We start from the raw sequence: 27,560 nt of genomic DNA, 5'->3' as shown, positions 1-27,560 counted from the left end.
TATGTGGTGATTTCATTGTACCATTTAAGCTTGCTTTACCGTTTATTCACCATGGCTTGCTGCTGAGCATTGATGATGATATACGACATGGGTCTGCCTTTCTAAACTTCTGCCTGAACTTCTGTTATTGAGAAACTGACTACTGCTGAAAGCGTGTGATTTTTGATTTTTTCTGACTCAAAATTCGGTCGAAGATAAGTAATCCAGCAGCCAAGCGTGAAAGACTTGTGTGACATACCGGAAAAGAAAACTGTTATTGGGTTACGTTAATTTATTACAACAACTCTGGTGCTGTTTTATCTTTTAGTCAGATTTACAATTTACAATTTTACTTGCTGAGTTAAGTCCATCATTAGTAACTGCCTTAATAAATTTAAACGTTAAACACAGCTCGCGCTGCCTCACCTGTGTTTCTCGAGCCTTTCTTCTATCCTCCGTGACGTCGGCCTATTCCTGCCTTGGGCGCTTTGTACGCAAGTTCGCTGTGAGCCATCCTGCGGGAGCGTCATGTGCGTGCCACCATTTCGCAGTGGCCTTCGTCGATGCTGTCTGCCTCTTCGTCACACGTCAAGGTGCCCATCACATCCTTCAATGTGTCACCTTTCTGCCTCGACGGTGGATTGCATACAATTTGAAACTCACCGCTTCTACAGAGTTTCTGGATGGAAGCCTTGCTGCTGCCTGGGGTTCACTTCTCCTCTCATATCACATTGTGCTATCACGTAGAAACTTCTGTTCGTGTCCTGTGAGGTGAGCGTTTTGCTTCTACTCTTTTTACTAACAACTCGCAACATTACCTTGGACTTGCCAAGTTTGACTTCGACATGGAACCACAATTTCCAAAGGCATCTTGTTTCTACACATCACAGACGACGGTGACTACGTTTTCTTATTTTAGTTTCTTGTTTTGGCAGTCATGTTGTTCTTCTTACATACTTTAATTCTGTGGCAATGGATTTTCTCGTTCGTTTAACACGAAGGTTCTTGTTATTTCCTTATACTTCTGATGCCAATATTCCCTGAATAGGTTCAGTTTGCCATCTTTTGGCATAATTTGGTACTGCACTTCATTATTTTAAACTGCTATTATTTATTAAGTGAACTATTATTCAAGTTTTCTTTTGATTTTACACGGCAAGTCTTTACTTCCATTGAGTAGATATTAATGATGTTTATTTACCTTATTTGTTATACATTGATGGCAATTCTGTTATTCTTACACGTTATGCTTGTTACTGGCCATTCTTCTTATTCGACATACACTTTTATGCACAAAGTGTAATTCTACTTTTTATGAGTTTGTTTAATTAAGGGTGAGTGTATCCCTTGTTATGCTTTAAAGGGTGAGTGTATCCCTTGATATGATATTTGTGTAGGGTGAGTGTATCCCTTTCATATGATTATTACATGCGTAATTCCTGCAGGTTGTTTTCGTGTTGAGTTATTGATGGGTGAGTGTTCAGTTATTGATGGGTGAGTGTTCAGTTGTTGATGGGTGTGTGTTTCCCTTCTTATTATTATTGCGTGTGGGTTTATGTATTCAACAGGTTGTTTCCGTGATGTGTGATTGTTGGGTGAGTGTTTCCCTTCATTCATGTTCTTTTTCTCCTATTTTCTGTTTTCCTGTAATTTGGTGTTTAGTCTCCTGCCTTTACTCTTCGTGCTGGTTCACTTTTGTTTTGGCGGAGACTTTTTCACTATACATAAGGTGCCGGAGACGTCTGGTATTCTTTTCTTGTGTTTTTTAGGCCTCCTATTTTATGTTTCTTACTTTTGGCTATTATTAGGAAGAGGGTGGTGGTGTGCGTTACGTTATTGGTGGCTTTTGTGTCCTCCATGTTTTTCCACTTCTCTTTCTTTCCCATGGGTTCTTATATGTTCGTTTCTTCTTGGTTGGCGCCATTGTTTTTCTGCTTATTTAATAACGATATTAGTATGTATCAATTTGTTCTTTTCCCTAAAGAAAGGAGATATGTTGTGCCTGAACCTTGTTGCTCTCTTGATGTCACTGTGATTACCTGGTGACATCATAGAATGTTGGGTGTTTGCCTGAGCCTACTGGCAGTTGGAGGCAGGCTGAGTGACAAGGTGGTCACTCCTGGTGGGGTTTCTTAATTACCATCTTACATCTGGATTTATAACTTTCCTGAATTAAACAACTTAAATATACTTATGACTCCAGGACTTCTTTTACCACTACACCTTACAAGCTAGTAAAGGGGGTAAGGCACCAGGCCCCAACGGAATCCCAGTGGATTGTTCAAATTTGATATGGAACTGTGGATCCCGATTCTAACCAGGGTGCTGGAAGCTTCGTGTGCAGTAGGCCTGATGGATTCATGGTCTGAATCCATCCTAGTCCCGATATTTAAAAAAGGAGACCGCAAAAGCCTGTCCTGCTATCGTCCCATATCATTGTTAGATTCTTTAGGGAAGATAGAGGGAAGTATTATCCTTGAACGTTTACATTGATTTGATTTGATTTGATTGGAGGAATTATAGAGCGCGCGAATGCCCTAGGGCGTCTTGGCGCTAAAAGATTGTGCAGCCGAAAAGGTAGAGCAGTGTGCACCCATAATGGACTAAGCTGAAAAAAGCCAGGTCTTCAGATTCTTTTGAAAAGACCACAATGAGAGGCTGTTTTTTAGTTCAACGGGTAACTTGTTCCATATTTTTGCTGTGTTCCCTATGAAACCTCTCCCCCCCATCTTAGTTGTTTATATCTGGGAGTTATGAGAAGCTTAGCGCTGCTAGATCTTAGAGTCCTAGAAGGTTTGATGTGTTGTAAGTTTTTTTTTAGGAAGTGTGAGCCTGATCCATGCAGTGTTTTGTAAGCCAGACATGATGACTTGAACTGAATTCTTTTTCCTACAGTGAGCCAGTGGAGACCTCTCATTTTTTGGGCTACTGGTTCAAACCTTGGAATATTCAGAACCAGCCTGGCTGCAGCGTTCTGAAGCCGCTGAAGTTTTAATAATAACTATTTTGCAGCCCTACATATAATGCATTGTCATAATCTAATTTTGAAAGCATCAATGGTTGGAGGACAATAACATCTTGTCTGATCTCCAATTCGGGTTCAGGGAGGGCCTCGGCACCACTGAACAAGCACTGAATGGAGTCTATTAATGGGGAAGTATAAGAACGCGAAGGGGGAAACCTATACATGGCCTACGTAGACTTAACAGCAGCCTTTGATTGCGTGGACCATGCAAAATTGTGGGTCATTCTAAGTGAGTTGGAATTGAGCCTCCACTGTTAAATTTAATGCGAAATGTATACAAACGCCACCGCTAGAGTCCGTTTTGGCATGGCCGGTGAACTCACGGCTTCCTTTGATGTGAAGAGGGGGGTAAGATAGGGCTGTGTCCTGGCACCCTTCCTCTTCTCACTTTACACCAACGGTCTAGAACATGCCATGCTGAAAGGGAGCCAGGATCTACCCTGCGTGAAAGATCTTCCAGTCCCCGCTCTGTTATACGCGGATGATGCAGTGATTATAGGGCGCACTCCCCTTGAACTTCAGCGCGCTTTGATCAGGTATCACAGTTACATGGCGAATCTAGACCTAAGGATTAGCATTAAAAAAAACCTTTGTAATGTCCTGTGAGACAAACCATAAGAAAATGAGGAGTGTTTTCATAGAACAGTGTAAGCTAGATAATGGCACAGAATATGGTCCTCACCAAAATTGGTTTTTAATAGAGACCTCTTGAATGACTGCCTTCTACTAGAAAATGCGGACAAGATAGGCTGGATTTCATACGTTAAAAAGTTTTTGTATGATTTGGGCCTTGCAAGATACTATAAAAAGCCCCTATTGATTCAGGAGATCTCAAGGAAAAACCTAAAGAAACGGTGTATGCTACATATGGAGGAGTTGCGCTTATCCTTAGAGGCAACAAAAAGTTCAGTTCAACAGATCCTCCAAGTCCAAACTACCCTGACCATTCAGCCATACCTCTAATTTAGTCTGAGCAGCTACGATTGATTGGTGCTTACCAGACTGAGACTGAATACATTTCACCGCATGTTAGCCTTCCCAAAAACCAACGATTGGTCCCATTTATTGCCACTGTGTCCTTGTGATGAAATGTCTAGTTAGTCTACAATGCACGTGGTTTTATTTTGTAAATATTACCACGAACCAAGGAAGCAGTTGGTGAAACGGATAATGAAAATTTTAGGCTTACGGCAATGTCGCCCAGCTTTCCTCTTGATTCAGCACCTAGAGGTGGAGTGCATTGCAAGGAACATTGCATAATTATTAAAAGTTTGCATTAGACATAGGTCAAATTTGGAATAGTATTCGTGACTTTGATATCATGGAAGGAATTTTCTGTTTACAAACTGTCCAAATTTGATTGGCACGTTTTATACATTTTATAAATGTGTTAGTTTGCTCAATAACGTTGAAGATAAGATACTAGTTACTCATAATTTTACTTATTTTAAAAGAAATGTGTAAATAAAATCATGTTTTAATTGTATTTTTATAATGAACTTTTATGATTTTGTATCTTATAAAAACAAATAAAGTATCTATGATTGATTGATAGTAATGTTGTTTACTTTTTCCTGTGCCCTTGTGGTTTAGGATTTATGGGGGAAACTGGCAGGGAGTTGAGGATTAGATTACTGAAACATAAATCGGCTCTGAAAACAAACAAGACTAATGTTCCTTTGGTTGAACATTTTGTAAACCTATGACATACCCACATGGACTTTCATTGGTTCATCCTTGAAAAGATAACTGGCACTATGAGAGGAGGGGACCTTGAGATGAAATGTAAGAATAGAGAACAATGGTATATATCCAAACTTGATACTGTGAGAAAAGGACTAAACACAAGGGAAGGCTGGATGCAACTGGCCAAATGAATGTGGGAATAGAGAAATTATATAACTTATGTATATTCCTTTAACTCTAAATACACTATTGGCTTAACTGTTGGTCTCCCATTGGATTAGTAGAGTAATTAGTCCATTAAAATTAGACAATGAGACAATTGACTTTTAAGGGACTTTTTTTCATATTTGGACATAATGGAAACATCATTTACTTTTTTATGCGATTTATGAGATTGTATTCATATTTGAACAATAAGGAAACAGCATTTACTTAGAGGTCAGTGCGGATTTGTAATTTTGCACACCACTTCAAGATGGCCCTACTCCTTTCCTCAGAATCTTGTGATCGACGTAGTTTACATCGTACATATTAGAGTGCTCCCCTAGGACTACCGCAATACTGGCGTATACTTGCGGGAATCAGTTCAATATCCTCACACAATTGACACGGTGCACATCGAACACGTGATAACGTGACACACCACGTTTCACCCTTAAACTAGGCAGGATTTGCACATTGTGGGTTAGACCGTAATTCATTAAACTGGAAGATAGACGTGACTAAGGCAGCTCAAGAACACAATAGGTAATCCAGACCCCTAAAATGAAAAACTAAATGCTATAACTATTTTGATCTTCTTCTAAATTGTAGCTACAACAGGGATTTACCTGTAGTTTAATTAATGGCAAACAACTAATTATTAAAAACACAATGTTGGTTTTTAAGATGAGTTTTTGTGGGTTTTTAACTATATCAAAATACTTTTGCCCATTTACTTGTGAAATTAGGTTAGATATGCAACAAGAGGTAGGATTTGTATAATCCGGATTACATCACAACTGGTTAGACGTCATGATAGACGTGACCATGGCTGCATGGGCATGTAATACATAAGCTAAACCTCCAAGATGAAAAATTAAGGGATGTATTTATTTTGATCTTTGCAAATAACGTAGCCAAAACAGGGATCTACGTGTACCTAAATTATTGTCATAAAACTGATTATTACAAAAAATGTATGTGAATTTTTGAGATGGACATAGGGTTGTTCCCAACTTTACCACAATATTTGTGTTTATATACCTGTTAAAAGGGATTTCAATGAGGCTAATTAACTCGTAACATACACTGAAACCATAACATGTTTTGTAAATTACGTGTCCATTGTGTCTTTCCTCTAAAATAGAGCTCTGTCAAATACAGTCCTTAACCCTACCCCAATAGTTTCTTTGGGATATATATACCTTTTAAAAGGGGTATAAATTTGGTTAAACAATATGCAATATGTATAACTGAAAGTGGCAGTTTTAAAAAAAATTGAGATTTGATAATAACGGTGTACCATGAAATTTTGTCTAAACATAAGAGCCTGTTTAGTCTATATCATTTACAAAAATCATTTATTCTTATATACCAATATAGAATCACCCACTTAAATTTAATTCTAAATAGGATTAATGGTGCTTTTTTACTTTTTCGGACACAAAGCTAGCCTACAGTGGTTGTCTACTCTGGATAAACTCCAGTGGATTATTTTTTAACCTCTTCAATTATCCCCCTACCTTTGGAGGCAGGATTAGTTGATATTGATTGGATGTTGGCTTTCCCCATTTCTGTACACTATTGCACTATGAATTAGCATAACAGTTTACTGTACACTTTGTTTACTCTACCCAATCAGGGCGCTTATTCATTGAAGTACAACTAGATCAAAACAGGAGAGCCCTTAGTGACTTTTGGATATTTTTAACTATAATCATAGTGGTGGCACAATATAGAGGTATGTCACTTTTAAAAAGTCGTTTTGATTTATTAACCTGATGCAAGAAGGAATAGCTTTACTATAGGCAAGGCCTTACCTTCATCTATGTATGTACAGGCACTTGAGGTGGTTCTGTGAAAGATTGAATAACAAATGGAGTGAGTTTTGTGGCCCACTTGACTGACATCACCAGTGAGTTCTATTAAAATAACTGATTCAGAACTAAGAAAGATGATGGACGTATAGGAGGGAAATATATATTTTTGTCCTGTAGAAGGTGGCTTTTATCCTGTTCTACCCACCGAAACGCGTCAATGCCTAGTGATTGTCAAATTTAGGAAGACAGTTCCACATACCGAAATAAAAATGTAATTCTATGATGTGTTACCGATATTGTTCCCTACAAATTGACCATTAATGTCAAATGTATATATCTTATGCATTATCTCTTCTTTCTCCTTTGCTCTCTTTTTATGTATCAGCTTTTAGATTAATTTTAATTTTCTGTCTTTGATTGATTACCTCTAAGACTAGTTCCAAACATAAAAAAGTCATAGTCATGGTTCCCCTTATTAGGTTTTTTTCTCATTTTGGTGTCATTTGGTTTATCAGAAGTTTTCATATTTTTCTAACTTGGTCTGTATTTTTATTGCCTGATGATATGACAATATTACTGTCTTCGCACTGCATACATTCTTTACACATTGCCTTTCAGCTCTGAGCCATGGCTACTATGGGACTGAGGTCAAGTTCATTTGGTGACTTTGAGGGTTCACCCTAACATAAAGTGGAATTATTCCTTTAAGTGGGCAGTCGCTCACCCCAAATAATAATCAATTTTTTTACCATGGTTTTTACTCCAAAACTGACTCAAGTTATTAAAGATCATAAAAACTGTTTGTATGGACATTGCACAGTATAATATGGGACACGCACTACGGACAAGACGCACAGACAGTGCAGCTGGGTATTGCTACTTCTTGTCATCTGAACAAGATGTGACCATATGGCTCTGAACTATCCTCAGAGGTTTAGTCCGCAATGATATAGGATGTACCCAAAACTATTTAAAGATTTGTGTTTCTTTTCCACAATCTACTGGTGTACAACATAGACCTAGATTTACTAAGGGCTGCCTAGGTGCTCAAGCGGTGCTGTGCAATTTACTAATGAACTAGCGGGCCTTTTTAATGTTAAGTTAACAGCTGCAATGCTCATAAAAAACATAAGACAATAACTCCCACAGTTCTCTAAGGTGTTGGCCATACAGATGCCATCAACAGCGATCCCTATTCATGGCACCTGACAAGCTAGGATGGCAAGTAACTGTATGCTTTCCTGCATCTATTCCCACACTGACAAGCTAGGATGGCAAGTAACGGTATGCTTTCCTGCATCTATTCCCACACTGTCCACTACACCCATGCTTACACACTGTGATGGTCTTCACTCCATCGACCACATCTCTCCACATCTGAAAGCATTGAACTGGCTCCCCTTAAAGGCCAGAATACAGCTGAAACTTGCTTGCATTACACAAAGCTCTATACGCGAACTCCCCTGCTTATCTTGTCCAGAAACTAGTGTTACCTGGAGGCAGAAGAAACTCCCGTACCGCCAGTGAACTCTTGCTCCAACCTGCCCATTTTCCAAAGAAAAAAACCTACAATTGAGCTTTCTCAGGGGCCGCACCAAGAATTTGGTACTCTCTCCCACCCGCCATCAGAAAAATACCTTCTCTGGCACGCTTCAAAAAGGAGGCCAAAACTTTCCTCAAGGGAAAATTCCTCTCCTAATCTCTACCTTCAACCACCACAGAGAGCCTGACTAAACTAAGACCATCGCCTGGTCCTCAGATCACCTACCCACCCCACCAAGAATCTGTGGGGATTTAAACTGTTTAACTGCATCCGTTGCCACACACACGTGTCCCTCTTTTCCCTATGTGCCCAGCTCCCCTGCCCCTTCCAACCGTTTCGTATACTTCTGTATGTCTATGCCTTTTTGTTCACCTCCATAAATTTTATTTTTGTAAATCTTGTAAAGCGCTCTGATGCCCTCACAGGTCAGGTTTGCGCTCTATAAAACACTAAAAAAAAAAAAAAATACTCCACTTCCACCCTGCTTCCACACCTCATGCACTGCCCCTTTTTCTCAAATAGGCAAACTACAATACCGGAGAGGAACCCAGGACTCTAATGGAAATCAGGGCACTCTGTGACATTATCAGGCTTAGAAAACACTAGATGAACGATAATATGGAGTAGGTATTTACTTAAATAACTAGTACGTCACGTATACCTCTCAAGATGGATGGGACGCACTACATGATACCAATACATTACAATACAGTTGTTATTTCACATGCCTGCTGGTCCATATTAAAATCTATGACATAGGTCTGGGGGTATGGTGTGTCAGTTGCACTAAAAAGGGATTTGTTAAGGGGCTTCATATATTTTATAAAGGATTGGTTCCTGGGCCTTTTAGAATGTGATTTTGGTAATCAGGCTCAGTTTCGTATTGATTTTACCATTCATCAATAAATATCTTTGAGTAATACAGTTAGTGCTCCCCTTAGAAAAAATATAAATTGTTGTCTAATTGCAAAATAGCAATGTCTGCAGTATGTGTCCACATTCAATAATCTTAGTCTGTTTTCTAGTCAATTAATAGCTGAACATTTATTTACCTGATATTTCCCTCCAATTTTAAATGGAAAATTATTGAACGTTTCTAGTTCAGTTCCCCAGTTGTTATTTTCCATGTCGTTGCAAACTGTATAGAATGTCTTTCCATAGGTGAATCGTGCATCAAAGTGGAACAGGATGTTTTCCGGATCTTGCATAAAATTAAATCCAAACCTAAGAAAGAGGAATAAAATCATACTTTTATGAAGTTACCTAATTGAACCAACTATAGCTAATCAAATATTGGAAACTAACTTCTGCTTTTTTAAATTTCCAGAATAATTTTTCAAACACTAAGTAAAAGTTCCATCAATTTGAATTTATAATATGTGTGGTTTTTTTTAAGAAAACCCTTTATTTGTGGCGTTTGCACATTTAACAGTATGGTGCAGTATGGCAGTCAATCTTAAATCCGTAGGAACATTACAATGGACTGAGGCAAAGGAGTCTGATGTAAATATTGAGGCCTTCAGGGTGCAGTGCTGAGGTGTGTTGGGCAAGGAGACGTGACTGTGTTAGAATAACTAGTAGGAGCCACCCATGTACATCCCTACACCAAGCTCCATGCACACATACCCTCAACGACCTCCATTTGTGGGGTTATCTAAAGTAGAAACGCAGCTTTGAAGGCGGTCCCATGTATCCCTCAGTTGCAATTGCCAGGGATCAGTTTCTGAAACTCTTCCATCGCGTCACCACAATATACTGTATCATTCAGCCAATCTCTCACAGTTTGTAATAGTTCCCCCTGGCCAATAGGCTCTCTCTCCTTAGATAACAGCAGGGCAATAGCTGCATATGTCCTCGCTCAGGATGGGATCTCCTTAAAAAAAACACCCTAGTAGGGCTTTAAGACGGGATGGGGCAATTGGCACCCCACCAAGCTCAATAGCAGGTCAAATATACAACACCATTATGTATTCAAGCAAAGTACATGTCCATTCCACATGTATGAAATCTGCCTCCAGTTAATGACACTGATCGCAGCTCAGCTCTACCTCCAACCCAAAGGAACGTAGCCAGGCAATGGGTGTAATAGTTTTTTTAATATTACGTGCATGAGGTAATGTCTACTGCTTGAGGACACAATTCATATTTACGATCAGCAATATTTCAATATTGCTAATCTCTCAAACTAATCTCCAAATCTGCACCCCAATGTTCTCTACTTGTCTCAGCCTTAGTTTGTCTGATATTTGAGACAGCATTCTAGAGCCAGGTAATACACATCTCAACAAGCTTGCCGTAAACATGTGTGCAAGAGCAATTGATGACTACAGTTCTCTCAGGAACAAGGAGGAGCAGGTCTGAAGAGAATGTTTGCCTGACATAGAGGAACATGTCCAATAGGGCTGTTTCAGCTAGTGGTTTGAATTACGTAAGGATAATAAATCATCTCCTACCGATAAAGGACTCTCACCAGAAGCCGTCCCAGCTGTCTTAACTTCAGGTGTGCTTTCTGCTCACTGGTAGTTCACGAGTGTGGATTGTTTAGCAGAGAAGATCTAGGGCCATAATATACAAAAAGCCCAGGTGGCGCAACAGACATGTGAGCCTGCTTTGTGCACTCCGGGGGCACTTCGGTATTACAGAAATTATGGCAGACGATTGTGTGGTCTTCTCTATAATACAGATAGCTCTGGCGCACATATAGCACCAGCACTATCACCAAATGGTGTTTCCTCATTTGCATTGGGCATGGCCCCATGCAAAGGAGGGAATCCCTGCCTCTGCACCTGAGCCGCATTATAGACGTGGCCACAGAGGCAAAGAAAGTGTCAGGAGGCCCACTGGGAGTGTGCCTTTCATTGCGGCCGAGGGAAGCAGGGAGCCGCCGTGATGGCATGGACAAATGGCAGTGGGTGGGGGGGACACTCCTCATGCCTTTTGCCCGACCTTGAGACTATGGCTAAAGAACGACAGGACTTCATTGCATCCCTGGCTAAGGACTCTGCCTCTGCGGACTGAGGAACACAGAGCTTCGGTCTCTTTGGGGCAGCTTGGTTGAGGGGTCCTTTTGGGTCTCTGGGGCTTGGGTCTTGGGGTAGGCCGGGCGGTGGGAGACCCCTGCTGCACATCTCACGCCACATGATGGGGTTCACACTTCAGGACACTTATGGACTTTTCCAGTTCCAGTTTTGTTTTGTATGTTTCTTCTTTGGGTTAATGGGTTCCTCTCCTCCGCCTTCTACATTTAGGCATTTTGCTCAGAATACCGGTTGGGTTGATCAATCGAGCGGTTTGGCAGGTCCTGATGCAGTGTGCAACAGACTGGGGGTAGCCCTGGGAGCCCCTGAACGCCAGGTGCTGCTCAGTATTTCCTTCAATGACAGCTGAAGTTAGAATTCTGTCGCTCATCGTCAAGGGCCTTAACAACCCTGTTAAGAGGCGAGCTGTTCTGTCCTTCCTAGAAAACTCCACCTCCCACATCTATCTCCTTCAGGAAACCTACCTCCTTTTACAGGATACCCATAGATTGCGATCTAGGGTCTTCCCTCATCAGTTCTTCTCCTCACGTTCCACTACAACAGCAGGGGTGGCAAGTCTCGTTGCTGCAGGGTTCCAAGGCAAAATAGGACACAAGTAGGCTGAGATCAAGGGTCGACTTTTAGCTTACTCCTTTACACTAGGACATCACACCTTCACCGTGGCCTCGGTTTACATCCCCAATAAGGGGCAAGAGGGGTTCATACGAGAGGAAGTTCAGGAGCTGACTTGCCTCCCGGACAGATCACTATTAATAGGGGGAAACTTTAACTTAGTTCTTGACAATGACATGGATAGATCCTCCCAGCAGAGGGGACAGCCCGGGGCGATTACCAACAAAGGGAGAGGCTTGCTGGCGTAAGCAGGGCTCACGGATATCTGGAGGGCACTTCATCCGGGGTCAAGGGAATACACCTTCTACTCACATTCCCACAAATTGTATGCCAGGGTTGACTATATCTTGACCTCCAACACCCACACACACTTGACACATAACATCTTCACTTGCCCTCTGTCTGACCACTCGTCAGTGCGGGTGTCAATGACTCTTTTTTATTGTATTTATTTAATGCGATTTTATATAGCGCTAACGTTACCCGAAGGTGTCAGAGCACTTTACAAAAGAACCAGTTGCGATACATAAGGACTTAGGATTACATGAGTTACATAAAAGATACAAAAAGAAAAAAATGCAAATGTACAAGTTGTAAAGCCACACAAGGAAGAGATACAAACAGAGAAAACTGCAAATGTACAAGTTGTAAAGTCACTCAAGAAAGAGATACAAATGAATAAACTCTAAGAATCATATAGGAATGGTAGTGAGTACAAGGGTCTACTACATATACTATTGGTTAGAGTTATCTCTATATACATATATATACAAATAGTAGTGTTGGAAAACGAGGCAGTATCTGTGAGGCCTGCACAAATAACAAGACTACATTTGTCATTCACTGGGAACCAAACACCCAATTGTAGTGCCTAACTCTCAGAGGGTAGCGTTGCAGAGCAGTCTGAGGTTTACTCAAGGGAGGTGGTGTGGGCTAGTAAGTGCCATTTGCAGGGCGCAAAAATAACACTCAATAATTGATTGTCCAGTCTGTACTTTGCTTTATAAAAGTAAGAGTACATTTATTAAACACACACACTACTCAATACTATGCACCAATTTACAAATATACATAAACTGTTGGAATTACTTTGTGACATTGCATAACATCTCCACCCCTCCTGCAAGGGAGGTGGGTCTAGTACCACCACTCCCATGTATGCACATCATCTTGCCCCCAATGCAGTTAGTGGATCATAACCTGGAGCAAGGGCCCTGCGCACTGGCACCATCCCAGTGGCGACCTCCCCCAGTACTCCAATCAGCATTTAAAATAGGTAACCCTGATCTGGTGACACACAACCCTGACCGAGCATTTCCTACTGACCATAGGTATGCACCTCTATATCTTAAGGGCTAACAGTCTGGGTTCGTCACCTAAACGCAGCAGCAAGAATACATGTTTAAGCATCACTTTAGAGTGACAGTGCTCATAACATTTGGATATCATTAGAATGCATTGCAATTACAGCCCCTAAAGGCATCACAGATAAAATCACAGGTTTAAGTAAATACAGTCAGACACCCTAGCAGGAATGTCTAGCCACTTAAATCTGCTTTGCTTAAGACACCGCCTTAATCGTGTACTTCACATTAAACACATGAACTTCAGCCCCTCTATAAAGAATAACATTATTAAAAGCATTTGTGGTGCAATTATACCTCTTCGCCTCCAGGGGATGCCTTCTTCCAGACATCTACCACCTTAGCCCTTCACTTCATGAAGCACTTTTCAATCACCCTCAGCTGAAGAACAAAAGTTCCAGCCCAGAAGGTTTAAAATGCATGCTGAGCCCTTGAGGGATTATTCTCTCCAATCCCCAAGACACTTAGGGTGGGACTTTTATCTTCGTGCAGGGGGAGACTGCGCTTCTCCAGCCGCTCCCCCAGCACCTTAGCACATGTGTGGTGGTGACCCCGTTCTTCTGGGGGCATCACAAGCCAAGATCTCTGCCTCATGGCCAATCCCCTCGCGGCCTGTGGCGTCTTAGAGAACCCATGCTGCAGCGCCCTCCTATGTTCCAACAGGTCACCAATGCGATCACTGACTATTTAGCTATCAATGATACCCCTGACATCTCGGTAGCGACGCTGTGGGATGCCTTAAAGGCGGTAGTTAGATGAGAGCTCATTGGGATTTCCGCGGCGGATAATAAGCTCAGGAGGGAGAAAAGAGATCAGATTTCCAAAGCAGTGATTAAGCTAGAATGTATCCACCAGAGAACGGGGGCTCCTAGGGTTTGGAAGAAGCTCAAGGCCGCAAGAGCTCAGTTAGCAGGCTTGGACATTGACAGGGCGGAACACGCTGCGCTTCAGCTTAGACATGCCTTTTACGTAGGGGTGAAAGATGTGGGAGGCTCTTTCCCAATAGGCTGCGTGCACAGTGACAGGCCTCACATATCGCCGGGGTCGTACACCACTCTGGCCAGGAAAGGTCCACAGATCAGGAGATTGCAGACACCTTACAGCACTTTTATGCTGTTAATGTTAATATTAATATTAACAGGATTTATAAAGCATGCGAATACCAGGAGGTGTCTTGGCACTGAGATCACAGTAGGCTGCTCTGGCGTCTTGTTCTGGAACAACTAGGTTTTTAGTTCTTTACTGAAGGTGGAGAAGGAGCTCGCTCGGAAAAGTGTACCAGAGTTTGGAGGTGCCCTACTGAAAGCTACAGCCACCCCAATGCGATGTTCGAATTCTGGGCACTGTCAAGAGCTTGGCCCCTGTAGAACGGAGATGTCAGGTTGTTTCATACCAGTTAAAGAGGTTTTGAAGGAAGGAAGGACTTATGTGGTTCAATGTTTTGTAAGCCAAACACAAAGCCTTAAATTTGAAGCGTCGAGCTACAGTAAGCCAGTGCAGGTTGCGAATCTCTTTAGATACAGATTTGCACTTAGGGGTTTTAACCAGTAACCGTGCTGCTGTATTTTGAACCATCTGAAGCTTTTTCAAGAACTGCTTCTGTTTGTTCATCCGAGGAATGAGATTTTGATATCTTTTCTGATTACCTATAAACCTATCTCATTCATCCAATTTTGGATCGATTATTGACTGTCATTGAGTAAAAGGCAAACCCACATAAATTAAATCAACCCCATAGACTGACGCAACTCTGAAAAACCACTTACGACTGGTAAAGTTTAAAAGTTTAATATAAAACTAAAGACAATTGTAAATACAATCCTCTCAAGACAAGGTTCAACAAGTATACAGGAACTAAAAGGAACATAAATTCCCTAAAGAATCTCAGTCTACAAAAGAATACAATCAAAACCAATTCCAGAATTAGCAAATTGAATAGCATAGACACAAAATGAATATGATGCGTCATTTACATAAAAGAATAAACAAGTTAAATCTGTCCCTACTCTATGCTAGATGACATCCCTACTAGCAAGTCCTTTACCTAAAAAGGTGTCAGCAGTTTGACTTCCAAAGAAGTTCAAACTTTCTCAATCTCTGATGGAAACCTATGTCGAGAAGCAGTACCCTCTCAGCCTACCCATCCGCTCTCTAAGGGTCCTCGGCCTACTGCTCTCCTTCTGCTCTGACTCAGGCCATCTGCTCTCGCTCTGCTCTGACTGTTGCGTTCTCTCTGCTCTTGCTCTCCTTTTCTCCCCGGGGTGCTGTCCCTAAATACAAAATCACAGTATGGGTGGAACGCCCCTTTGAGACGCCCACCACGTACACATTTCACGTAGTCCCGCTTCTGGGTTTTTCCATAGCTTCATCTCTTCGCGTCGTCTGTTAAGTTGACCTTGCTTCTTAGGCGCCATCTTCGTCATCGTGCTAGTAACCTCATGACATTCCAGTTGACACTTTTAGAGCAAAGTCTATCACCTCAACAGAGCTCTATTCATTACGGTTGTGATTGTAACCTCTTTTGGTCCTGCGAACAGTCACTTCTAAACAAGACCCCAAATTCCAAGCGTCCCTTATCTCACTTAAGCCATAAACTTCGTCCAGTATTGTCACTTTAATTTAACAAGACCTTTGACTCTTGGCTCGCACGTACAGATCAAAGCTATCCCCCTCTTCCTGTGAGGCCACTAAATTATATGCAGTGGACTACACTCTTGTGAACCCTTGGTCCGTTAGGTTAAAATCACATATGATCACACCATTCTAAAATTCCTACAAACTCTTCTACACAGTATGACTTTTAACACATATATCTATAATCGAATTCCTTTCCACACCCCTTGCCTGCTGAACTGCACCTGAGCGCTGGAGGACTGACACACAGCGACCTGCGTTTGTGCTGAAGCGCATCTGAAAGCGCTACTTTCCGCCGGACCCGCTCCGCGGGTCCCGCTTCACTGGGACTGCTCCTTGCTGCTACTGTCATCTGAGGAATAAGGGCTTGAGGCACGCAGGGCTGCGAGCGTGCAGACTGCTGGACTCCAACTCCCAAGAGTCCCAGCAGCTGCCTCACCGATCACACCTGGTGACGCTCTCCCTCAAGGCCACGCCCCCTTCTACCCTGCAAAAGGCGCCAGATTCCTAACTGCAGTGGATTCCTTTCCACAACCCTTGCCTGCTGAACTGCACCTGAGCGCTGGAGGACTGACACACAGCGACCTGCGTTTGTGCTGAAGCGCATCTGAAAGCGCTACTTTCCGCCGGACCCGCTCCGCGGGTCCCGCTTCACTGGGACTGCTCCTTGCTGCTACTGTCATCTGAGGAATAAGGGCTTGAGGCACGCAGGGCTGCGAGCGTGCAGACTGCTGGACTCCAACTCCCAAGAGTCCCAGCAGCTGCCTCACCGATCACACCTGGTGACGCTCTCCCTCAAGGCCACGCCCCCTTCTACCCTGCAAAAGGCGCCAGATTCCTAACTGCAGTGGATTCCTTTCCACACCCCTTGCCTGCTGAACTGCACCTGAGCGCTGGAGGACTGACACACAGCGACCTGCGTTTGTGCTGAAGCGCATCTGAAAGCGCTACTTTCCGCCGGACCCGCTCCGCGGGTCCCGCTTCACTGGGACTGCTCCTTGCTGCTACTGTCATCTGAGGAATAAGGGCTTGAGGCACGCAGGGATGCGAGCGTGCAGACTGCTGGACTCCAACTCCCTAGAGTCCCAGCAGCTGCCTCACCGATCACACCTGGTGACGCTCTCCCTCAAGGCCACGCCCCCTTCTACCCTGCAAAAGGCGCCAGATTCCTAACTGCAGTGGATTCCTTTCCACACCCCTTGCCTGCTGAACTGCACCTGAGCGCTGGAGGACTGACACACAGCGACCTGCGTTTGTGCTGAAGCGCATCTGAAAGCGCTACTTTCCGCCGGACCCGCTCCGCGGGTCCCGCTTCACTGGGACTGCTCCTTGCTGCTACTGTCATCTGAGGAATAAGGGCTTGAGGCACGCAGGGCTGCGAGCGTGCAGACTGCTGGACTCCAACTCCCAAGAGTCCCAGCAGCTGCCTCACCGATCACACCTGGTGACGCTCTCCCTCAAGGCCACGCCCCCTTCTACCCTGCAAAAGGCGCCAGATTCCTAACTGCAGTGGATTCCTTTCCACACCCCTTGCCTGCTGAACTGCACCTGAGCGCTGGAGGACTGACACACAGCGACCTGCGTTTGTGCTGAAGCGCATCTGAAAGCGCTACTTTCCGCCGGACCCGCTCCGCGGGTCCCGCTTCACTGGGACTGCTCCTTGCTGCTACTGTCATCTGAGGAATAAGGGCTTGAGGCACGCAGGGCTGCGAGCGTGCAGACTGCTGGACTCCAACTCCCAAGAGTCCCAGCAGCTGCCTCACCGATCACACCTGGTGACGCTCTCCCTCAAGGCCACGCCCCCTTTTAAGGGCAGTCAACAAAAAGAGTCTTTGTATCTCGCTGCGCGGGAGCGCGCGGGTAGCGCTCGGGAGAAGCCCGGGACAAGGGCGGGCCCTCTGAGGCCCTCAGAGGCACGAGAAGGCCAGGCTAGGCCCACCCCCTTAGGCCTGGTAAGTTATACCTTACCCCAAACTACCCGTAAGACCGCACACAAAGCTAGTCTGCAGCCGGGTAGCAACCTACGCTCCCTCCCCTAGAAATATTTACCCGCAGCATAATCCCAGAGTCCCCTATCGACTTAGACCACGTTCCTTTGCAGCGCATTCACGATAGTGTTTCCCAGTCACGATGACAAAGAAACTAAGATCTGGTAAAATAATAGTAGGAAGATCCAGCTCTAAAACAAAATCAAATCCCCTTCGAAACAAACATAGTCAATCTACCAACATGAAAAGTACGTGTCAGCTATTCAACTTTTGGGAAAAGGGTAAAAACAAAGTATTGGGGGTAGACAACAAAGTAACGGATCCAAAAGTCTCCGGAGTTATCCATTTAGATTCTACCCCAAATGATGTTCGAGAAAGCCCTGAAATTAAAAAAGCAAAGGCAAACTCAAGTCCAGTTAGGACGCTACAATTCCCCCCCAAGAGCGAGTTCTCACCCCCCTTGTTTTCTACTTTGAAAAATAACATTGACCTAGCTCCTGAGGTAATCATAAAAACAAAAAAAGACATAGAGCAAGATAATTTAAACATCATGGCAATTCCCCTCGATGAAGCTACTCAGCCAGTTAATAGTTCTCTAACCAAAACGTCATTTCACAACGGTTTGTCCCCTATGATTTTAGATGAAGTCCTATGTCAACGGTATTTAGAATCTGATCCCACAACAGTTGAGTTACCTCAGAACACCCCGCTAATGTCAAACCATGCCGACCTACAACTTTACAGCAGTACCCCTTCCAAAACCTCTCACTCTCATTTTTCCTCTAGCCCAAATTTAAATCTGACCGGAATAAATTCCTTCCAATGTAAGGGGCCCGGCAAACCGCTTTCTGATTCCCTCCACATCTTAGAACATCTATTGGCTTCTATCCTACACTTATTGGAGAAATTTGTGGGGGGATCTGATTGTGTGTTAGATACAGTGACCCAAATTCTAAAAGTCCTGCTGAGGTCCCAAAAAGAGAAGGAAGCGGATGCGAAGGGGTCTTCCTTCCCTCCCACGGCCTCAGATCAGATAGGAATAATTGAGCATCCTCCAGTAGCAATAACTACCCCAAAAATAGAGCAAGAGATAACAGGTGCTCCCCAGCCATTTCCCAACTTAAATGGCTCAGTAAATCACGAATCTGCAATAAAACCTCATGGGGAAACCCCGCCAAAAACTGGAAATGACTTATTCCCTATCTTTAAGAAACAAAAGGGGGACGGGGAAATAGAGGAGGAAGCTATTCAGGGGGAAACAGATAACAGAGGGAAAATTGTACCATTAAAAAAGAACGGAAAACACAAGAGGAAACTGTTAAGACGGATAGATAAAAATAGGCGGAGGAAAATTTTATTCAGGAAACACTTAAACTCTCCCCTACTGGAAGCGCCACCCCAAGTACTGAAGGCAGTGGGAAATAAGTCAGCCAAAGAAAGCAATCCCTTAACATCCAAGACAATATCACCTTTCTTACCTACCCATACATCCCCCCAGACAGCAATTACTAACATATTCACCTTTGGCCAACAAAGCAATAATAGTAGGGATACAAAAGTGGCACACAAATCGACCTCTCCAGGTCGGGTTCAAAAGCCACTTACCCAAACAACATCAGCACTTAATCCCTTTGCTTCTGTCTTCCAGGGTGCAACATCTCAGGGTGCTCTTCCCCAAAGCTCTATGAACCTTGTAGCAGATAAACCAACTCCATTAGGGCAAGAGCATAATCATTCCGCCCAAAAAATGTCTTCATTTAATCCCTTTGTCATTACACCCATGGAAGCCCTTGCAAAGGTTACCATGGGCAAAGAATACAAGGAAAATAATATAGATACTGTATGGGTTGATTTCTTTCCCCTCTTTGAAGCTGACTGCATTCTGAATAGATCCCTCTTGTTGAAATATTTTCAAGAATCTGCCAATCTGAAACTTATTCAATCGGCCGACCTAGACATAGTTTTGCAACAAAAGTCCGAAGTGGGGACGGTTACGAGGGTGAAGTTTCACTCTAAACTAGTAGCTAACCTCATCCTACAACGGGCTGAAGACCTCCAGAGTAGGGGAATAGATGTAATTCCTGTATTAATGCCCCCCAGCCGGAATAATGCTGTTAAAACGTTAAACAAACAGAATCCACCCTCATCCCTGTTGCTAGCCGCAACAGGCAATATAAATAACTTGGGTGAAATCAAAGAATTAAAAATAAGCAAGTCTAATGACTATCGTATGGTATCCTATGCTCAACCATCTTTTTTAACTTATCAAACTACCCCAAGTGAGGAAAAGGATCACTGGAATTGGCTTCCCAAAGTACTAGCCGACAAATCTTCGGGAAAACCATTATCTAATCAGTTCCTTTAGCACGGATCTATCCATAATATCGTGGAATTCAGCAGGCCTAAAAAATAATACGGAGAAAATACAATTTCTCTTATCCCTAAAGGCAAATATTATATGCCTCCAGGAGACATGGTGTAATGGAAATATCCAAATAGGGAAGGACTATATTGTACTAGAAGGCAGCGCCATTGCGAATAAAAAAGGCCACGCCAGTGGGGGTATAGCCTGCCTACTATCCAACCATATAAACTGGGACTACAACCACTTCCTGGATCCGAGTAAACTCTTCCAGGTAGTCACCTTGTTTGGGTCAGGCAACCCTTTAGCTGGAACCCGCATGACCTTGATAAATGCTTACATCCCCCCTGAAATGGGATTTAATACAATTTTAAATAAAATCTTCCTCCACATACAGAGCATTAAGGAGAAAGATCCCGGAATGGCTATCATCCTAACCGGGGACTTGAATTGTAAAATATCCAACTTCAGCTTAAATCTTTTTTCTGATAAAATAAGAGAAGAAACACTCCACATTCCTCAGGCCACGTTCCCCGAAAGTATATTAACAAACAAACGGGGTAAACTATTATTAAATGAGTTGGCAGAAATCGATGGAATAATCGCAAATGGGCGCCTCCCCTCGGACTCTCCAGCAAACTTTACCCACAAATCATATCAAGGGGAATCGATTCTTGATTATGTCATAATAGGGTCTCATTCATTTGAGTTATTAAAGGATATCGCTGTAATCGACACCATTTTCAGCGATCATAAAATTATTTCCATCTCAATGAACGTACATCCCCCTAAATGTGACCAATGGTCTCTAAACAGTAACCAAATAAATTTTGGTAACAGTTCTGGAAGATGTTATTGGAATACAAGGGCTCACCGCTACCTAGAGGATATGCTAGATATAGCAATCTCTGTGCTCCCCTCTTGGTATGGCCGCGAAAACGAGCTCTTTTCTCTATTTCTGAATGCAATAATAACAAGGGCCCAAAAGCAGAACAAGAAAAAATCGACCAAAATAACTAACTGTCCCTTGAAATCGCTTAACGTAGTCCTGAATAATCTTATAAGGGCCCAATATTTAAACAGAACTGAGGATAAATCCCGACAAATAACAACACTAAAAAGGAGAAGGAGGCGACTTTTATATACTCTTCGAAAAGAAAAAGAGGATACCATCTGGATAAAAATAAGGGAAGCAGCTACTAACGGAGAATTGAGACAATTTTGGTCCCTTATAGGTGAAGGGTGCGGAACGAGAACCACTCCTCTCCCCATACCTATCGAGGAACACATATGGAGGGATTTTGTCTCAAACCTCTATGCAAGTAACCACTCAGTTATGCCCCAGGTACGGTTTACAGACACTAGCCTGCCGACAGAGTCTTTTTCAGAAAAAGACATAGAACTCGCCATTGGGGAAATGAGACGTTCAGGGGCCATGGGCCCCGACGAAGTCCCAATCAATGTGTTAAAGCAGAACAAGGTCAAATGGAGCAAGCTCTTATGCCCTATCTTTAATTCCTGCATATTAAGTGGAAAGGTCCTACCTTCCTGGAAGGGAAGTATCCTGGTCCCATTGTATAAAAAGGGTGATCGTCTTCTCCCCCAGAACTATCGCCAGATTGCATTGTTGGATGCAATCGGCAAAGTTTTTACTAGATGCCTACTCAAACGGATAAATGCCTGGGTTGAATCTGCAAATATCCTTCCACTTGAACAGACAGGCTTTAGAAAAAACCATGGGACCATGGATAATCTAACCGCCCTCCAGGTAATCGTTGACAAGTACATAAGAGCAAGGAAGGGGAGAGTCTATGTGGCTTTCATAGATTTCTCCACGGCCTTTGATAAGGTTGACCGTCAGGTATTGTGGAGAAAGCTACACATCCTAGGAATGCCACATAGCCTTTTACGCTTGGTCCAGGATTTGCATGATGATACATGGTGCAAGGTTCTGTTGGGAGGAGAAAGAGGTCTCTCCCGACTCATTCCATCTGCAAATGGCCTCAAACAGGGCTGCCTTCTAGCTCCCCTCCTATTTTCCCTTTATGTTAGTGATCTCCCTCTTACTTTATCAACGTGTGTAGGAATTGCCCCACGCTTAGGCGAAAGACACATCCCTTGTCTAATGTATGCAGACGACATTTTATTATTAGACCTCTCCCCTAAGGGTCTTAATAACCGTCTACATGCACTACACACCTTCTCTGAAGAGCACTTTTTGAAAATAAACATTTCCAAAAGTAAGATAATGTGCTTGGAGGGACGCAACAAACTAAAACTGGACCACATCAGTTGGGAATTAGGAGGTCAGAAATTAGAAAGAGTAAAATCGTATGTCTTTCTAGGTATGGTAGTCACCAGTAATTTAGGTAACAAATTACACATTGAAAGCAGTTCTCGAAAAGCAAAGTCACAGGGTAAAGGCCTAAGAACACTGTATAAATCAACAGGCCAGAGACACTTTGTTCACCTGTTGGAGGCCTTTCGAGCAAAAGTCCCCCCGACTCTGCTTTACGGGATAGAATTAATTGACCTAGCAGAATGGGTTTTTTAGATACAGTGGAGGGTTCCCTACTGAGAAACTTAACCTCAGTTAATAATAGTTGTAGCGCCGCAACCCTGCGTCTAGAACTCGGCCTTAGGAGTAGCTGGGCTCAGGGACTTGCAGGAGTGATTCGCTGGGTCATTGGTCTGATTAAAGGAAAGCCATCTACTCTCAGATCTCTTATTACAAAAGAGTTGATGGGCCCCCTAAATGAATACTCGATCCTAATAAAGAACTATAGGAGAGCTATCACTCTCTTGGAGTTGGAGGAAGCCTCCATCTTAGAGCTTTCCATGAACCAATTGAAATTACTTCTAAAACAAACTACATGGAAGCTAAGTTACGAGAGGGATCAGAATTTAATAAAACAAAAAAAGGGGGCCATACAAGTTGCTGATTCTTATTTAATCAGACAAATCCAACCCTACCTGTCATGGAACATCCCGCATGGCTTACGCCGTTTTTGGCTACTTCTCAGGCAGGACTTACTCCCCCTGAATAAGTTGTTGGCCAAATGGTATGGAATATCCAATGTATGTAATTACTGTAACCTAGCAATTCAAGACTCCAAACATGCCCTGCTAGTTTGTCCTGCATTATTGTCTTATCGCCGCCTCTGGATAAAACCGGCGTGTATTCAGTTTGGAATTTCTTCTGCAACAGCGTTGTTGGATGCTATTCTTAGTCCCCCAAATGGAATCTTTTGTAACAAAATTTTTAATTTCTTTAAATGTTTCTTAGAACTTTATTAGTATATTGGTAAATTGCTTTTGTATAATTACTGTTTGCATGAGTTGTTTTTATGATCAAAATTTTATACTGTATTTTGTAATTGTATAATATGTGGATCTCCACGGAGTTCCAAAACATATTCAATAAAATTGAATTGAATTGAATTAGTAACTTATTCATTATAATCGAATCCTTGTTACATAAAATACAATGTTATACTCTCGTTCCTACACAGTGCTATATAGTCTGCACATTTCTTCACTTTACATTGCACCGCTTTCTCCATTTAATAATTACATACGTATATGACCTCTGTTTAGCACGTTCTACTGTTCTTTAAGCATTTACACGTTTCTATATTAGCCCAACCTATGTATACGGGCCTTTCGAATTCTAATGCACATTCTAGAATACATATGGATACATTTCCTATTACTTAAGTTACATCGGCTAACTTTACGCTACAAGTGCTATTTCACGTTACAACTTCTAACTTTATGCGATAGGCTTGTAAATATGGTACGGACATATGTTTCATTCAAATTGCGCTCTCTCAGTTCCCCCCTTTGATGACCTCTAGGGGTCATCACTAACACCTCAATTTGAATGTCACTTTACACAGAACTAGTTACAAGGTTCCCTCTTTTATCGTCTCGAGAGCTCTTAAACTTTTATACTGTTGATCTTGTAAAGCAGCTAATCTCCTTTCTTGCTCTCTCATGGACCTTTGTAACCGGTTTGACCTATACCATTTGTACAGTCTCACTAAACCCAACAATGTGATTATGCAAATCAATATTATTAAAACAGGTTTCAAAATGTACCAAACAACACTTTTACCAAGGTTGGCAAACCAACTTCCAACCTTTCCCATTCCATGACCTACTTTCTCCCAAACATTTACTTTTGTTAAATCTTCGATTTCTTGATGTATCTCTGTAATGTTCCGTATAACCTTCTCAAGTGGTTTTGAATTGTCTGGAATATAAGTACAACATTCCTGGCCCTTCAAAGCCTTGCAGACTCCGCCCTCTTTCGCTAGCAGAACATCTAAAGCAAGACGGTTTTGAAGAACCATTGCCCTAATCGACTGCATCTCTCCTTCTACTAGCATCAATGACCTTGCAGTACTAGCAGACAATCTATCCACAACTGTAGCTAGTCTCCTGATCTTAACATCATTAAGTATTAAACCTAAAAGAGGAAACATTGCTCCAAATATGTCTCCAACTACTTCAGCATCTCCTACTTCCCTTTTCGCTCTTTTCCAAGCCTTTCCTTCTATGATCTCTAAATCCTTTGCATGATATATTTTGGGGAAGACAATTGCCAAATAACACGAACCATACCAATTGTCAGGCAATTTTACATAGGCATTTCTTCCACATACCAAATATACATTAGGAATCGCTTGCATCCCTTTCATGAAATCTTTCGTATAATACTTTAACCGAAAAGCATGTTCGCAATTAACTTCACCTACAAATACACTCTCATAATATGTCTTGCTTCGAGTCAAACATAACTTCCCTTTCTGCGTTCTATCCAAAGCTATTGGACCATTGCTACCCTTCTTTTTGTGTGCTTTTTCCTCTTCGGTCCAATCTGTTTTCCACTGTCCTGACATTTTTAGAATCTTCTGCCTCCTGTACCGGTCATCTACCTGTCCAATAAATTTCTTCTCAACCTCTGACACTTTGCAAGTCAGATTGTTTCGGCGTGCATATGAAGTATCTAATGTATCCCAAGGAAGAAAGAATTTTGCTAATCTATCTTCCTTTTTGTGATAGTCCCACATATTCATTTGCTTATAATTCGGGACTTCAGGCAGTACCGAATCATAATTTGAAAAGTAGTACTCAAACCCTTCTCGACCATAAAATATACTGAGCAACAAACTACATGTTATCCCATATGTCAGTGGAAGGTGATGATATCTGATGCCTTCATCTACGGAAGCCGGCAATTGCATGCAAACATAACAATCTTTGGCCTCCATGGCATCAATATACTCATATAATAACTTGGCATATGCATTTGATCTAAAATTTCCCTGTGACTCCTCTACGTGTAACCTATGAGCTTCATCTGCCAGTAACGCCTTTTCACGAATTACATTGCTCTCCTCCTTCTTCCCAACAAGAGCAGGTTTCAAAGTCGTTACAGGCTTTATGTCTGTTGTCTCCTTTACGCTTGTATGTCCCACTATGTATGATATGGTAACTACTGTAATCATGAGAAAAATTACTACTGCTATTAGTGTACCTATTATGCATTTGACCTTTCGGTTTGGGTTGCCATTCTCCATGTCATCAAACAATGTAGCTCTTTCCTTTTCGAGGAAAAGTTTTCTTTTTCAGATCTTTACTTGCTTTATTTGATTTCTCAGTCTGTAAAACACTCTTAACCACAAAAGTCTCTTTTTCACAACAATGTCTTTTTACTTCAGCCACAGACAACCCTAACCCTTCTCCGTCCTCTAAATGTAATCCCTAATTTTATTCTTCTTTCCACTCGGCGCTAGGTTATCTTCTTCTTTATATCTTAATTATAAAAGTCTTTATGCATCTACAACAATTCTCGTAAAGATCAGTAACTCCTCAGACTCGATTCCAGGAGTCAACATCCATATCTCCACTGTCACAATTTGATCGAGATTGGTCACCTGTACGTCTCTCACTCTCCCATATCTCTGTCTCCAGGATATCTGCTAGATAAGTCCATTCTGGGGTGGCGTATCTTCTGCAGGGCACACGTACCCTTCTTGATCTTCTCGGACTCTCAGAGCCTGAATCCGTAGCTCCTTCGTCTAGATCTGAATCTTCAGAGATCGGGACAAGAGTTCTCTCTGAATTTGCTCTCAAGGTTGACCTTCTCCTTCTTTCCGGCCAACTAGCTTCTCCATTCCTTGTCCTCCTGCTCCTTGTTCTTGGACTCGTCTCTTGATCACTTACAGCTTGTTCGGTGTCTGACTCGAACTCCCAGCTGTTTTCTTCTTCTGAGGCAACTTCGGTCTCACTGGTGTCCTGACCGTCATCAGCCTGTTCCGACACAGGCTCAGCCTCTTCGATCACCTCTACAGCTTGGCTTTCCCTCTCTGTGGCTTCTCCGCTTTCCGCTGGATTTTCATCCGAGAGAGGAGCTGTTTCTTCCAGAGGTGCTGGAACTCTTCGGGTGTGTGAGGCGTGTATCCAGTTGGGCAAGCCTCCACACTTTACTGCAGTGTTCGTAACTAGTATGACTTGGAATGGTCCACGCCAACGCACATCTAGACAGTTCTTCCTGACATGCTTCTTCACCAGGACCCAGTCCCCCGGACACAGGTCATGGCACAAGTCTTGTGCTGATGGAACCTCTGCAGCCTGGACCTGGAGGGACACAGAATGAATGGCATCAGATAGTCCCTTGCAGTAGTCCAAGATCAAATCGTCTGTGATGTTCAACAATGCTGCAGTCGGAACCGATGGCAGTCTCATAGCTCTCCCCATTAGCACCTCGTGTGGAGAGAGACCTGTCCTTCTATCGGGTGTGCTACGTATGCTCATAAGGACCAATGGAAGTGCATCAGGCCAACTCAGGGATGTCGATGAACAAACTTTGGCGAGTCTGGATTTAATTGTGCTGTTGATTTGTTCTACAATCCCCGAAGCTTCTGGTCGATAACTACAGTGGAGCTTCTGGTCAATACTTAAGGCTGAACATAGCATCTTCACTATTTCGCTGTTGAAATGAGTTCCTCTGTCCGATTCCAAAGAGGCTGGCACCCCAAACCTCGGTATCAACTCTCTAAGCAACAATTTTGCTACTGTAAGTGTATCGCACCTACGTGTAGGGTAAGCTTCAACCCATCTGGAAAATATACAGACAATCACTAAGACGTATCTGAGTCGATTGCACTTGGGTATTTCAATAAAATCCAGCTGCATTCTATTGAAAGGCCCCCCAGACCTCCCTATGTGACTCAATGTGACTGGTGTTCTTTTTCCTACGTTTAGTTGCTGACAGATAGCACAACGCTGACATACTGCTTC

The 27,560-nt window shown here is 42.7% G+C and overlaps 1 protein-coding gene across 1 annotated transcript in view; it reads right to left on the bottom strand.

Moving 5' to 3' along the window:
* LOC147689809 (galectin-3-like) overlaps nt 1–27,560 on the bottom strand; it is a 201,020-nt gene that overhangs the window by 49,261 nt on the left and 124,199 nt on the right. Inside the window, exon 5 of the mRNA XM_086936598.1 lies at nt 9,307–9,478. Coding sequence (XP_086792724.1) covers nt 9,307–9,478 — 172 coding nt within the window. The remainder of the gene's footprint in view (nt 1–9,306; nt 9,479–27,560) is intronic.

Source organism: Lissotriton vulgaris, chromosome 9, assembly GCF_964263255.1.
Source record: "Lissotriton vulgaris chromosome 9, aLisVul1.2, whole genome shotgun sequence".
Taxonomy (NCBI): Eukaryota; Metazoa; Chordata; class Amphibia; order Caudata; family Salamandridae; genus Lissotriton; species Lissotriton vulgaris.
The sequence above is the reverse complement of the archived record's forward strand: the minus strand, read 5'-3'. Positions and strand labels throughout refer to the sequence as shown.